General features: G+C 36.0%; 1 protein-coding gene across 4 annotated transcripts in view; it reads right to left on the bottom strand.

The window, feature by feature from the left end:
- LOC106668867 (adenylate kinase isoenzyme 5) overlaps positions 1-12,857 on the bottom strand; it is a 41,676-nt gene extending 28,819 nt beyond the window's left edge. For 3 of the 4 annotated variants that reach the window (XM_014398015.1, XM_014398016.1, XM_024226357.1), the window contains exon 1: positions 4,969-5,039. In XM_014398015.1, the coding sequence (XP_014253501.1) occupies positions 4,969-5,038 (70 nt within the window). In that variant the 5' untranslated portion in view covers position 5,039. Of the gene's footprint in view, positions 1-4,968; positions 5,040-12,755 lie in introns of those variants that run through there. The other variant, XM_014398017.1, reaches the window with a different exon arrangement.
- Positions 12,858-15,736: the final 2,879 nt, after the last annotated feature.

Genomic DNA, 15,736 nt, shown 5'->3' with positions numbered 1-15,736 from the left:
GTATATCTACTACCTACAAATTATTTCTTCTCTATTAATTCTAAAATTCTTCTAAAATTAGGTTCAGGTTCTAAAATTAGGCATTGAAAATTTTCTAGTGATAGTCACACTAATTTTATATAAAAGGCAAGCATGATTTTTGAGCTATAACTTTTTGCAAGTAAAATTTGGGTAATCAGGCTTAAATTAATTGTATAAATAATAAACCAAAATGGTGACTCAAATCAGTAAATTAAAAAATTGTTATTTGTGTTTTTGTGTAGAGAGTTAATTATGATTTGCTAGTATCTGACAAATAAAAATATTTAACGCTTAAAACTTCTATCTTTTCTTCTATTTGAAATATCTCTTTTTTTTCTATTTTATACAAAAATAAAATTAACTGCTTAAAGTAAATATAATGACTAAGATAAAATATTTTTTTGCAGTATTGAGTGGAGAAGCCTTTCGGTAGTGACACTCCGATATCGGCGTTGAGGATTATCAGAAAGTGAGGCTGAGCAAAGTTGGGTTACGTGGGATTCCAGTGACTGGCTATTGACACCCTGTGCAGGGAGATCAAAAGGCTTGGTAACTAACAAAAGAATAGCCATCTACACGGGTAGCCAGGCTAAATGCAACTACCTCATTGGTAGAAAAATCCAGAGCCGTTTGAGATTGCATCCAGGCCCTGTCATACATAGAGGATAACAACAAAATTAGTAGTTTGTGTTCCAGGGCATTCAGAGCAGACAGGCAACAAGAAGTGGCAAAGGAAAGTTTGATCAGGACTTCTATTAGTAACTAACTCTTTTGCGGCATGCCAAATTGCCAAAAACTTCGTCGGACAACAGATTAAAAATAAGTTCTTGGTTCAATTTAAGGACATTAGGTTCCCGCATGCTACTCGGTCGTGGGTGTTACAGCCGCAGCATTGGTGTAGAGGCTGTCCCAGCCACGAGGGGCCAAGACAGACCTCGCCCCCCCGCTTGCGCATTCCGAGTGGTCGGGTCTGCATTCAACATCGAACCGTATGCCGCCCGCAAAGAGCTACCTAGACCGAAATACATCAGCCTGGTTTCCCGCTCTCCCTAGATAGAGAAGGTCACTCTATTTCCTAGAGTATTGGGAATTCTTAGAGTATCCCAAGCGTAGAAACTACCGGATCCGCTCCGGCCGCGGTTTTGTTTAAAGTGGAGTTGCTAACCACCCCTAGAGGAGTACCGCCTACGATGAAATCCGCCAATCGAGCTCAGCCTACACCTACAAGAAAAGCATACTCGAGTAGGAGCAACCGATTCACTACCCGTTCCCATCCGCCACTTCCCACACATTCGAGGGACTTTTCAGCATAATCAGAGCGTCCTCAACGTTTATACGTTGCCGTCCGATCCGCCGTATCCCGTGAGGCCGGGTGTATAACGGTCGTCATACGCAAGTTTCGTGCGAATTTCACTGATAGAAGACAGGCTCTTCTCTAAATTCCTGCCAGGGATCTCGCCACGGCCAACTACGAGTCCATTCCCATTGAAACAGGGGATGAACCTTGGAACATTTCTGTTACCCCGTAGTACAGATGGCTATGTACCCTCCCCCGTCATGCAGACTGGTGCCCTAACCCTCGTGTGCCTCTGCTAAGGCAACCGCCGCCCCATGCCGACCCGAGGCCTTTAGAGAGGTTTTTGCGCCCTCAATTTAAGGATACTGGCATAAGAAAAAATTCATTAAATGACATCGCAGAAATTAAAAGCAGAACTGCTAAACCGAAGACATGTTAGGACTACTAATAGTCAAGAACGCTGATTCCGGAGGTATAAAAAAAGGTACTGGTAGAGAATGCCTTTATGTTTTTTATCATCTTAGCCTACCAAACTCGATGGAAATCTTGTACAACGTAAAGAAAGATAGCTAGGCAGTCCTGTTTCTTTTCAACGTAGGAAGCGAAAACGTCTACAACGTGATTGGTTGACAATTTTGTTTTTTGAATTTGCAATCTACTTATTAATAAGATAATATTCATAAATAAGCATAAGAACTAATAATTGTATTGGTCTTTCATATTTTTCAACATGTTGAAAATTTGAGATTTTACGTTGCTTTGTATGTTGAAGAGGATCAGGCCTATGGGCTTGAATGAATTCAAGACCATAAGCCTGAGCCTCTTCAACATTGAAAAAACTGGTCGGTCCTCTCCGTAACATGTGCTTTGTATGTTTAAAACAAATTTTGTCGTCCTGAAAACGACTCGTATCGATCCAGTTGAATTATGGCTACATATATTTTTCGCTTTCATTAAAGGAATCATTGATTCGCTGATCGAATATTGTATCGTAGGTAAAATATCAAACACGAAATACTGCAATAAAGACCGACCCGTGACATTGAAAAAATGTCAAGTCACATCCACGCTTGTGCCCACGCATTGTCTGTAATATCTCTATAACTGTAGATAGATGTAAATAATTAAAATTTAAAGCGATAATAAAATTATCTACTCTTCCATATTTCTTACACAGACATACATATATCATATCCATGACTGTTGAGTGTTAAGTTTGTCATCACTGAAAGCTTGTTAAATAATTTTTAACTAAAACAATTCGTTTCTGAACTGTTTCATTCGCCGTTTTACTAATCATTAATGTCTTACATAAATACACACACATAGTCGCACCCATTTCTAACATCACAGCATATGTTATATCTAGAGTGCTTCCCATTCGACTTCAGCAGGAAGAATTGTTTGAATTGGATTAAATGTAGAAGGGCGAACAGGTGGCAGATAGACAGACCGCTTAAAGCTGCTATTTTTCCATTTTTGTGGTTGGATTATGAGGAACTATGTGAAATGGAGGTCTATGCGGACATCAGTTTGTTGAGTGCGTCTTCGTGGTAACCAAATAGGACCAAGGGATGTTTAGGATGGATTATCTTGGCCATTTATGCTGCAACGATCAGGCTGAACAGCTAGCTAGAGCAAATGCGTTGGAAGATTGCTGGATTGTGCACATGAAATTGGAATAGGGACTGGGATGTTATTGGGTATGTGGTCCTAATAATAACATAACATCCAATACCCAATAGCATCTCAAACCAGATTATAATCAAAGTTGGTCGATTACTGAACAACCTCGGAATAGGGACTGACAGCCACAGCACCCTGGACTCTTTACAGAACATCGGAAACCATCTTACAGAAGTTATTAGGGAGAGACTTCAGAGAAGTTGCGTTGTCAGTTTGCCTGGGTCAAAGCCCACGCGGGTATAGCTGGTAATGAATATGCAGATTATTTGGCAAAAACAGCATTTGTTTTAGATCTACCTATTAGCTACAACAAGTTCCAACGACGGTAGTGAATTTTTTTGCGGCGAATGGAATCGAGGAACTCTGACGAAGGAATTTTTTCCTCTGTCGTATTTCGCCTCCGCATGCAACACTGGACTACAGTCTCATCCAAATCTAATCAATGCAAAATGTCGGCACATCACACAGATTCAGAATAAATGCGTCTCCCGCTTGCAAGTGACATCCCATGATGAACCAAACTGTTGATCATTTTTTATGGGATTGTGAGCGTCTGTGGCGTACCGGGCAACTTTTCATGCAGCACATCCTGACATGACAGCTGGCCATCTGAATTACTTCAACCTAAATTTCACCCTTTTTACGACATTTGTAAAAGAAATTTTTATTTACCTCAACTATTTCTAACAGCCAACGTATTGTATCGATGTTTATGATGTCTTCATTTCTATTAGTTATTGATAATTTATATTTGGTATAAAATGTTGATAACTTCATGTGGTACTCTTATTAAGTGAAGCATGATGAAGTAAACTATTTAATAAAACAACCTCACCATCGAAGCTATAAATTCACCAGAACTACCACACTGTTAGCTGCATCCATCAAGAGCAATTGATATCTAATGGAACAAAATTGGAAAGGATTATTATGAATCCTATACAGATAGAAGCCGTCTGTATGATAAAGCACGATATGGATTTGTTGTATAAGAAAGAGAAAATACCAACCCTTTTCACATCGGTGGCTTAGGAGATTATTAGAACAATTTAATAATAATCAGGTCAAACTTTGGGATTTTAGTAAGACGGTACTGTCGATGTAAGACCCACTATAACATGCCACAAAAAACAGGCGAGGATTTGAGACAGCCCAATATTTCAAGCAAAGGCCAATATAGGATAAAAAGAACTATGTCATTATCATAAAAGAAAGGACGTAGGAATTGGTTGCTCGTAGGAATATGGACGTAGCAATTGGTTGGGTGAAGGCGCATGGAGGCATTCTGGGAAAGAAAATTGCGGATTTATGGACAAGGGAAGAAACTAACAGTGGGAACTTGACCATCGAATTTAACATTTTATCAGCCTAATTACAGAGCCTTGGGAAGAAATATGGTCTAATAGTCAAACTGGAAAACACACTAAACTGTGTGAATAGTCATTTCAGCCATTTACAAGATGGTAAGCATAAATAATATTTGTCTTGTTTGAACCTAACTGAAAATGATAGATGCACATGTTGCACTCAATCATGGCGACATGTAATAAATATTCCAATGGCCATTACATCAAAACAAAAGATGCAGTAAATAATTTACTATAATTTTAAATTAAAAATATAATACGATAAATATTTTTGATTCGTTTAACTGTGAAAAGAGAATTAATTAAGATTGTAAATGTAAAATGAAAAATTTATACTGAAATCAGAGATAGAAACAAGACAAAAAACTTGTTGTAAAATAGGTTAATGCAGTGTAGCAATCAAGAAAAATAAATAAAACCCACACAAACCTATATATAATGTCAGGGTATCTATTAATATTCTAGTTTGGCATCACTGAAACTTTGTAAATAAAAACATTTTGCTAGGTAAGATCATTCACATTCACAGTCAATTTTTCCTACTACTAGTTGTTAATTTTATATGAATAAAAATCTAATAAATGTATATGTACTCACGTCCAAGGTAGTACCAAAGTTCTGAAGCGACAGTCTTTATGGCTGAAATCGGTGAGTTCCTTTCTTCCATACCGAAGGCAAGTCTGAGGGGAAAATAGCTCGCCTGACCTTCTCGTTAAGAAAAGTCAGGGTGGGAGTAACGACTTTGCAAATGAGATTTCGAATCAGTAAATAATGAAATATCTTTATTTTGGCGAGAAACTTGTACGATAGTCTTAAGTGGTAATTACGGCAATAAGACAAAAACGACCGATCGAATATAGCGGAAGAAATTACTTGAACAGAGTTACGTACTTGGTACAACCTACAAATTTGGACGTTTCTTATTTGTCCGGATTTTTTTAAGTAGGCGACATGGTGAAAACTGAAACGTATGCCAACGAAACGTCATCCTTCACGATAAAGGAATAAGGTATTGTCCAATACTAATAGTGCACACATAAAATATAAAAGTGGACTTAATAAGTCAGATTTTTGTATTGGACAAGTTTACTGCTAGTTGGTGAACTAAAGCTGAACCGACAATACTGGTTATGAGAATAATCTTTGTAAACATTGATCACTCGATTTTGATATCCAATGTTAAATGGCTTTACATAGGATTGAAATTTCATTATTCTTTATTTTAAAAGAAATATCTACAGTTTATGCCCGGATATCAGTAAACAAAAAATTGAAGCAAATTAACATTAAAAAAAAGAAAAAAAAGCGATTCACTCCCATCCACGTCGAGCAACTTTTACTTCAAAACCATTAATGCTCGGCTGTCATGCCGAACTGTATCGTTGCCCCTTCCCGTCCAAATCGCTCGAGAATAATCTTTGTAAACACTGATCACTTTATTTTGATATCCAATGTTAAAGGGCTTTACATAGGATTGAAATTTCATTATTCTTTATTTTAAAAGAAATATCTACAGTTTTTGTCCGGATATCAGTAAACAAAAAAATTTCGAAGCAAATTACAAAAAGAAAAAAAAAGAAGCGATTCACTCCCATCCACGCCGAGCAACTTTTACTTCAAAACCACTAATGCTCGGCTGTCGTGCCGAACTGTATCGTTGCCCCTTGCCGTCTAAATCGCTCGAGAATAATCTTTGTAAACACTTATCACTTTATTTTGATATCCAATGTTAAAGGGCTTTACATAGGATTGAAATTTCATTATTCTTTATTTTAAAAGAAATACTACAGATTTTGTCCGGATGGCAGTAAACAAAAAAAATTCGAAGCAAATTACAAAAAAAAAAAAAAAAAAGCGATTCACTCCCATCCACGCCGAGCAACTTTTACTTCAAAACTCGGCTGTCCAAATTGCTCTGCCCAATTTCAACCTTTAAAAATATTACCGGTAACAATCTTACTCTTTAATTATTAGTCGTGTTTTACTTAGAAAAAAAATTAAATTATCAATTCATCATCAGGATAAGTGGAACGATGAATCTTATACCAAGCAATTGGGAGAATTTTTCCATTATTTTGGCTTACAGTTAATTATTTTCACTTTTTAAAAAAAAGTAGAAGAGTTGATCGTGAATATGTAAAATATATATTTAGAATTATACAAATTATATATACTCAAAGGCAAAAAAGCCGGTCACGTGTATTTATTTTATTTTTTCCATAAGGTATAAAGATTAATAGTTGACTTAAAACGTAAACACAACCTTAATAATTTGTTGTGTACCTTTATAGATTGTTACTAATACTTTTACACTTTTTAGATTAAAAATGAACAAAATCATTTCAATTTCATCCTTTCCAGAGCCAACTTGTCGAGTGAGTTAATTGTTTGATTTTATGAAACAATAAATTTTAGCAAAAAATAATTTTTTTTTAAAAGCATTGGCTTTAAGTCGAGAAAATCTCGCTCAGGAAGATGTTTTGGCCGACGAAGGACGCATTACTTAGCCCAAGTCCTGGGTATGTCGGCCATTCATATCAACAGTGTTTAGGGTCAGTAATACATAAGCATTTGTCTACTGAGACGAAACTACTTAAAATGGGCAAAATACACTCAAAGATAAAAAATAAGAAAATATATTTTTCCATGATAATTATATATAAATATTAATAGATGACTTAAAACGTAAACAAAACATTAACCCTTTCTTGTCTAAACTTTTCCTCAGGGCGACGACAAATTAAACCAATTTGCCAAAGCTTAGCTAATCCCATAATCCAATGAGTTTAGGGTGGGTGCAGTGTTTTTCATTCACTATTTCGTCCAGTGTATTTCCAACAATGATTTTTTTTGCGCCAATGTAAAGTTCTATGTCCAATATGGTTCTTCACTCCACCACTGTATCTTGTATCGTCGATTTTTACGTTTGCCATTCGTAAAATTTTTCATATCCAATTTATAATCTAGTACTTTCTTAGCCTAAGTTGCTTAAGGGCAATGCTAACTTTAACAATTTTTTTTAAAGTTAGCAGGAAATCCCGTGAGTTTAGGGCGGGCGCAGTTTTGTTCCTGCTCTGTTTCCTCCCGTGTATTAGCAACATTGGTCTATTTGACGCTAATCTAATCTTTCTATCGGTTTCCTTTTATGAAAATTGCTCAAGTTCGTCTTGCTTTAAGAAAAAATTAGGCCAAAAAGGATTAATAATTTGTTGTTTACCTTTATAGAGTATTACAAATCCTTTTACACTCTTTAGACTAAAAAGTCAGATTTGTCCAACGCCGGACGTTACATAGCCCAAGTTAGGACTAAAGGTGAGCCGCGATGATCAGCGATTTAGGTCCACCGGACGTTTCAATCATGGAGAATGTAATGGTCGACAGCGATGAACGTCGGTTAGAGACGATACGTTTAATGATCTAACGCGCTACCGAACAGCTTCCTTGATAGGTAGTCAACTCTAAACGATCCGTAATGCAAGGGTGAGCTCTAAATTAGACATCAGAAGGCATCGTGTGAAAAGCCTAGTCTCTAGACGTTCCCCATTCGGTTCTCTACTCTTGAAGAGGCATCGAGTGGAAAGGAGACTTTTCGCAAATCAGCATCTCGCTTGGACACTTGAACAATGGTGACTGCTCTCTTCACAGATGAACGCTGGTTTGTTTTTTGGCAATCAGTGCCCGGAACTGTGGGTGGAGAAGACGTGTAAAACGTTTCTTTTGTGGTGACTCGATACCATTTTTTCGATAAAAGCGCCATCTAGAGGAGAACAACCAAGCTGCAGCACAATTCAATACACAATTTTTATTCTTCCCTTCTACTTGTTATTAGATTTAAGATGTGTTCAAAATTATATTTTAAAACTCAGTAAATTTGTAAATATGTATTTATTTTCATATTATTCATTTTATTTCTTATATAAAATAGAAGAAAACCTTAAAAAGGAATAATGTAAGATAAACGATCTCAAGAAGCCAACTCCCGCTGATTCCAGCAAGACTTCGAAACATTCCTATCTCTGGATATCTCAGGATCGACACTCAACGTACAGTTTTTAAAAATACCGAGATCACTGATATTTTACACAATACAGTACTTTGACAAGAGGACCCGGGAAAGCCTTGTAGGTGGGATAAACGGAGAGGAGATTCCCGCCAACTTCAAACTCGTGACAGAGTAACGCCGACACGACTGTCGAGTCACATTGTCTCACCCACCTTCACTCTTCACTTAAATATTTCTCGTATGGTTGACAGCTAATAATGGGTGCCCCAGGAACTGAAGAAACCGATTTACAGTCAAAGGCTGCTGCAAAATGTGAAGAGGATGATATAGCCTACGAAACCGTTCGAAGAACGTACCATCCACAAACAAGGGCGGGAGCAGACCTTGAAGCTCTGCGAAGAGCAATGGAGGACAACGGAAAAAGAAAAGCAGTTTTTCACACAATATTGTCCGGATTGATATCGCCGCTCCAAATATTAGACAAATTTACTGAGGTATTATGTGGTCACGGGAAAATCATAGCCTATTTGCACCGCTTCTTCATAATCGACAACCCTTCATGCACCTGTGGTGCTCCCTTTCAGGACTGACGACATCTAACTTTGGATTGCCCTAAATTGGAGAGCATCCGAGGAATAATGGAAAGAGATTTCCTCCTACGGGAGAACTGCCTGGCCAGTTCAAACGGAGCAACTCATGTCACCAACGCTTCTCAAATATTTCACTAAATTTATCAGTAGCATAGATTTCAATAAGCATAATCAATAATGTGTTTGTCTTATTCGTAACATTTCTCAAATCTTATTTTTATGGCTTTTATTTTCATTAAAATTTTCGGTTTACTAGCACATTTCATCTATCTTTCATCATTGTTGATGTATCATAAGTACGTATTTTATTTATTTATTATTCATTCTTTTTGTAATTTCTCGAAATAAAATCAAACAAAATACTAATTATTTTTCCTTGTATGTTGAATTTGTATTAATTTGTAAATACAACAGCTGCAATCGATTAGGTGAGCGGGTGGAATAAATAAACGTCCCACGTACACGGTTTACTGTATTTGGAAGGGGGGAAAAAACTACCTTCACTGGCTCTTCTCCGAGCACTTTCGAAGTTTGAGTCTGCTCACCTTTTGGCAACCAAGAGACTCCCTTCCCGAAATCTCGAAAGGCCATCACTCATTAGTCATGCTCCTTACTTAAGAGCCACTCAACGGGCACACTCGCTTACGGCGCCCTCTAATCCTTTGGACGAGAATTTCAAATTGGCACACTCGAAAGCATGCTAAAACTGAACAAGTCAACAAAGAAACAAATGACCACACGATTGATCAATCCACCAAATGCAGAACAGTCACAATTCCTCACAAAAATTTGGTACTCTTAGTACTAAAATTACTGCTCTCGAGTTTACAAAACACAAACAACTTGGTTCTCCCACAGGCATACTATATTTTTTAAATATTCCACTCAATATATCTTAAATATTACTTAGTTTCCCATTGCCATTTATTGTCTGATTCTAATCAGCATCTGAATCTGGACGATTTGCGATGGGTTTTTACAATGAGGTGAGAGCTTCTTAGGCTACCCCTGGACCTTCTGCCCTGTGCTTTCTATGTAACTCCAAGGTCAGAGAGGGAGTGTTCCATTTATTAGCAGAATGCACAATTTTAAAGAAAACTTGCTCCACCTACCCCACAGTTCCAGATCTAGAGATGAACTTATTACTGGGCTAAGCTCTTAACCTACCCCACTTGTAAAATATTACTTTATTTTTTTTTACGAGGGTTCGCAACAGCAGATGTCATATAAATCCTCAGAGTGTCGGTGTTTTTGAAAAAAAGCCCATTTGTATGTACCTTACAATGATGAGCGCCGTATCAACGCCTGAACCGTTGCGGCCACCGACGCCCCTTGTAAAATATTGTAGACATGCATGGTAATACTTAAATTTATGTTTATGATTTATGATATATATAATAACAAAAATATATTTTATATATAATAACAAAATATTTTTATGTTAAAGAATTCTTTACTTATTGTTTGTACAATTTGATTTCAATTTATTATTATTTGTTTTTATTGTTATTTTTTGGCGTTTTGAATTCTGAATTTTTAAGGGCCATTTAAACCTTCAATCTCAGGTTAGCTATAAAGGGGTATAAAGCTTTGACTCAAAAATTGACTCATAAACTAATCTATCCTATTGCCATCCAAATTTTAAATTTGGAAGGCCAAATGTATGCAAAAAACCCTTTTTTAGGGAGCTATCTTTTCTTCCTATTTTGGGCGTTGCAGTTTATTAACCCGCAATTTGTATTTATTTTTTCTCATTTTACCGCTCCTACAGCCTCGAAAATTCCTGGAGAAAAAGAAAGAAATCTTGCACCCAGAACTCTCATAAGCTATAAGAATTTGGGAAAAGGCCTAAATCTCATTACAAATTCCAATACATTTGAGAAAGCTGAAAAGTGCTCTTCGAAACAAACACTGGGGACCTATTAGTAGGTAGTAGTATAAATAATAGTAACTACTTTAAATCAGTCGAAAAGTTGAGCCATTGCTTAAAAGGTTGCAAAGTGTGACAGTCGACCAAAATATATTTTACAGTAAGAATGACACGTTCTCCACTTCGAATACATCGAGGACAATTTGGAAGATTGTTGCCTGTTAAAAGCCTTTTATAGATTAGCCTGATGTGACCTATTCGCAATCTAAAGAGAATCACAGTTCTTTTTTCACTCAAGTTTGCCATTATTATTATTAATAATAACAGATACAGGTAGATATAGAAATAGATAGATAAATTAAATACATAGAAGTAGATAGATACAGGTAGCGATAGAGATTGAGATTGAAATAGATATTTAGATGGAGTGAGAGAGAGCGAAAGAGAGGAAAAGAGAGGAAGAGATAGATAGATAGATAGATAGATAGATAGATAGATAGATAGATAGAGAGGGAGAGAGTGAGAGAGAGAGAGAGAGAGAAAGAGAGAGAGAGGCAGCGTGATGGAGAGAAAGAGAGAAAGAGAGAGAGAGAGAGAGAGAGAGAGAGATAGATAGATAGATAGATAGATAGATAGATAGATAGAGAGGGAGAGAGAGAGAGAGAGAGAGAGAGAGAAAGAGAGAGAGAGGCAGCGTGATGGAGAGAAAGAGAGAAAGAGAGAGAGAGAGAGAGAGAGAGAGAGAGAGAGAGAGGGAGGGAGAGTATGTACTTATGTGTTTCTACACTTAAAAAATCGTAAAATTGAATATCTCAAAAATTATCGAATATCAGATTAGAATGTACACAAAATCTATTTATTTTAAATTACATTTATTACATATGTAAATTTAGTACAAGAAAATCCTATTAGACAGCGATACTGTCACGGTGTGTGTTGATTTGTTTGTAATTAAATATTATTGTTTCTGTTGACCACATTCTACGTAAAATCGGCATATTCTCATAGGAAAACAACTTATACTGAAAACTTCCTGCGCGACTCGACTCGTTTCATGCGGTTGTATGGCACCATATACAACAAACCAAAACATTGTTTACTTTTAAGTTTATTCTTCTGAAAAAAACCCAAAATTTTGGTATAGCCGTACACACGACTATAGAGTAATCTTTAGAAGCATTGAGAATAATAGACTTAGTGTCGTAAAACTATGACAAGACATAAAACAAGATTAATGGTATCACAGTAAAGTTCCCGGGTTTGAATCCCAGCGGTCCTCTATTATACAAATGTGCTTTTTATCAAAATCTCCACAGGGATTGATATGAGCTCTGTCGTTGAGCATTACCGTAAAAAAATTATTATACAAAAGTTTTGTACATTAAAATACTCTGATATGAAAAAGTTTATTTACTTTGTGTTTACTTCATTACTTCATAATACAGTCACGCTGAATGGAACAAAACTCTACTTTGACCACTGTTAAGTCTAGTACTTATAAATATTAAACAAATAACAACTTTGGTTTGTTTACAATGCAACTAATATTATGAGATGATGGCAATTGAATGATGGTAAATAAGCAGATAATTTTTTTTTTATTATTACAGTCTTTATTATTAGACAATTGAAAACGTAACTAATTTTTCTGTTTGTGGTACAATTAATGGCGTTAATTTATAGTACTTTAATTACTTATATGTTGTAAATATTGTTCATTTTTAAGGAAATACTATGGTTGGCCTCCTATGGTGACGTGTCGAACGTTACGGTCTTCAAATTAACATTAAGAGGAATGATTTTGCTTCTGGTAACTTATTTAGATTTAGTTGACTTTGGCATTACTTTCCTGACAGTTGATCGATATTTACAACATATTGCTTTTCGGGAGTTTAAAAATATAAAGTCCGTACTGAAGTACCTGTATCCAAGCATATGCCCATGTTGTCGTAAACCTGCCTATCCGATGTCGAGCCACATGACGCACCGGCTGAAGAGCGACTGCTTCTGTTGATCAGCGGGAGCACAACAGAAAGAGAAGGCGCTTGCGCCCTTGCATCAAGTTCGTACGGCCGAAGTATCGTCGTTTAGGTTTACACCACTTTCAAACGATTCCACTCGATAAACCGGGCTTTTCGTTGCGTCGCGTCGTGCCAAGGCCGGACTCCTTTGTTTTAACTTTGGCCGGATTAACCCGGGATCCCTAATAGCGGCGGTCATGTTATTGAATTTTATGTCATACATCAAATGACGTTGCGTGCATTAATTTCCCTTTTGATATTTGCTTTTTGATCCGAATCTCGCTCCCACTTGTCCTCTTGTTTGTTTTATTTCGAATTTGTCGATTTTGGCCCAAATAATTAACTCATTTTTATAAAAGGCCCGACTTCTAGGCTATTATTTGCATATTTGAGTCATTACAGCAGAATATAGTAGACATTCATTTAGAAAATGCTACTAGGATATTACATTGCATCTGGTAATTCGATTGTTAATTTATTTACCTCTCATACAATATCGCTTAACAATACTCACCTGGCTAAACCAAACTGCAAACTTTACCTCGGCCTTTATGTGGACCCACGTCTAACATGACTGAACTGGCATGCATATTTGACAAAAAACAAACTGAAAATCTAAAAAGCTATAGTAAAACTTGGGCTAGTACGGTGGAGCACGGCCAAACCTACTAACATCCAAAAAACCATATTCCAAGCTCCCTACTACGTCACCCTTACTAATGACCTCAAAATTCCCTTCATAAAAAAATACTCCTTGACTAATTTTCCAGTTTTGCATTCGCTTCTTCTCACACCATACTCGATTATTTATATTATTATTTAAGCAAAAACGCCCCAAAAACGACTGAAGTGGACATTGACTCACGACTGCCTCGTCGAGGGTCAGTTTTTGTGGAACATAGGAAAAACAACAATCTTTGTTCACTCATTTCATGTAATTTGATCTATGCTACTTGTAGAATTAAACTAGTACCGTAGAGCACGGCCAAACCTACCACCATCCAAAATCGTACAAGCAACATAGTATGGTCGGCTGCGATTTCCTGTTTTAAGTTTGCTATAGTTTGCTATCAAGAAAATATATATATATATATATACATAGTATTTATTTTATATACATAGTATTTATTATATATATATATATATGATATGATATATTTATTTATTGACCCGAAGTAAAAAATAGTAGAGTTTGTTGTTGAGGATTAACCTAGGGCTCTTATCAGGAGTTTAAATGTCCATAAATGATCATTACTGAGGATAAAACAACTGCGAGCATAAAATATTCATAAATGCTAATTGCTGACGGTAAACCTAGGTCTCTTATGAGGAGTATAAAATGTCCATAAATGATCATTATTGAGGATGAAACAAGTGCGAGCATAAAATATTCATAAATACTCATTTCTGAGCATAAACCTAGGACTCTTATGAGGAGTATAAAATGTTCATAAATTCATGAAATGAATAATCATTACTGAGGATGAAGCAAGTGCGAGCATAAAATATTCATAAATGCAAATTGCTGACGGTAAACCTAGGTCTCTTATGAGGAGTGTAAAATGTCCATAAATGATCATTACTGAGGATGAAACAAGTGCGAGCATAAAATATTCATAAATGCTCATTTCTGAGGATAAATCTAGGACTCTTATGAGTAGTATAAAATGTTCATAAATTCATGAAATGAATAATCATTACTGAGGATAATTACTGAGGATGAAGCAAGTACGAGCATAAAATATTCATAAATGCTCGTTAATGAGGATAAACCTAGGGCTCTTATGAGGAGTATAAAATGTTCATAAATGCTCATTTCTGAGGATAAATCTACGACTCTTATGAGGAGTATAAAATGTTCATAAATTCATGAAATGAATAATCATTACTGAGGATAATTACTGAGGATGAAGCAAGTGCGAGCATAAAATATTCATAAATGCTCGTTAATGAGGATAAACCTAGGGCTCTTATCAGGAGTTTAAAATGTCCATAAATGATTATTACTAGGATAATAACTGAGGATGAAACAAGTGCGAGTATAAAATATTCATAAATGCTCATTGCTGAGAATAAACCTAGGACTCTTATCAGGAGCATAAAATGTCCATAAATAGCTAAAGTTTGTGTCTATGTCATAAAATATCAATAATCATTGATGGGTATGAAACTAGAGTTTGTATCAGCATAAACTGTAGGTATGGGCTCATTGCTGTAGATGAAAAAAGTGCTTATGAGGCGAACAGAAAATGCCCATAACTGCTCATTATAGAGGACAAAATAACAGCTTGTATCAGAAGCATAAATGTTCATAAGTTCTCATTGCTGGAGATAGAAGTACAGTTTGTGCCAGCAGCAATTTTTTTAAAGCTCATCAGGTTCACTAAAAAACGAAGTAAGGGATTGTGTTGATAACATAAAATGTCTCTCCTTCGAGATAATAAATTTACCTTTAAAAATAAAATAAAAACTATGAGAAATTGAAAACAGCTGATCCAAAAATTTCTAGAGATCGATATAGAATCGTCAATACCGTCTTCTCGCCTTTTCGTACAGGATGTCAGTTCAAAATGACCTCCTCCATGGTTGAAATAGTCGAAGTTAGAAATGCTAAAAGATATCGTTTGGATGTATTTTGGAGTTATTTATTTTCCTATTCTTGTGAATAATCAATTTGTTTGTATAAAATGTCCGTATTTGCTATCTCGATTAAATCTGTCTGATTTGAATCGCTCACGCTTCTTCCGGAACGAGGATCATAACCGATTCATTGCCTGAACGGGTTTTCGAGTAATAAGCTTTCCAATCAGAATTTAACAACTCTGTGGCTTTGAAATGTAGTTTAATCTCTTATTGAAATCAAACAGAACTATTATGTTCT

Source organism: Cimex lectularius, unplaced genomic scaffold, assembly GCF_000648675.2.
Source record: "Cimex lectularius strain Harlan isolate CLEC.00 unplaced genomic scaffold, Clec_2.1 scaffold155, whole genome shotgun sequence".
NCBI lineage: Eukaryota > Metazoa > Arthropoda > Insecta > Hemiptera > Cimicidae > Cimex > Cimex lectularius.
This window is presented reverse-complemented; position numbering and strand designations above follow the sequence as displayed.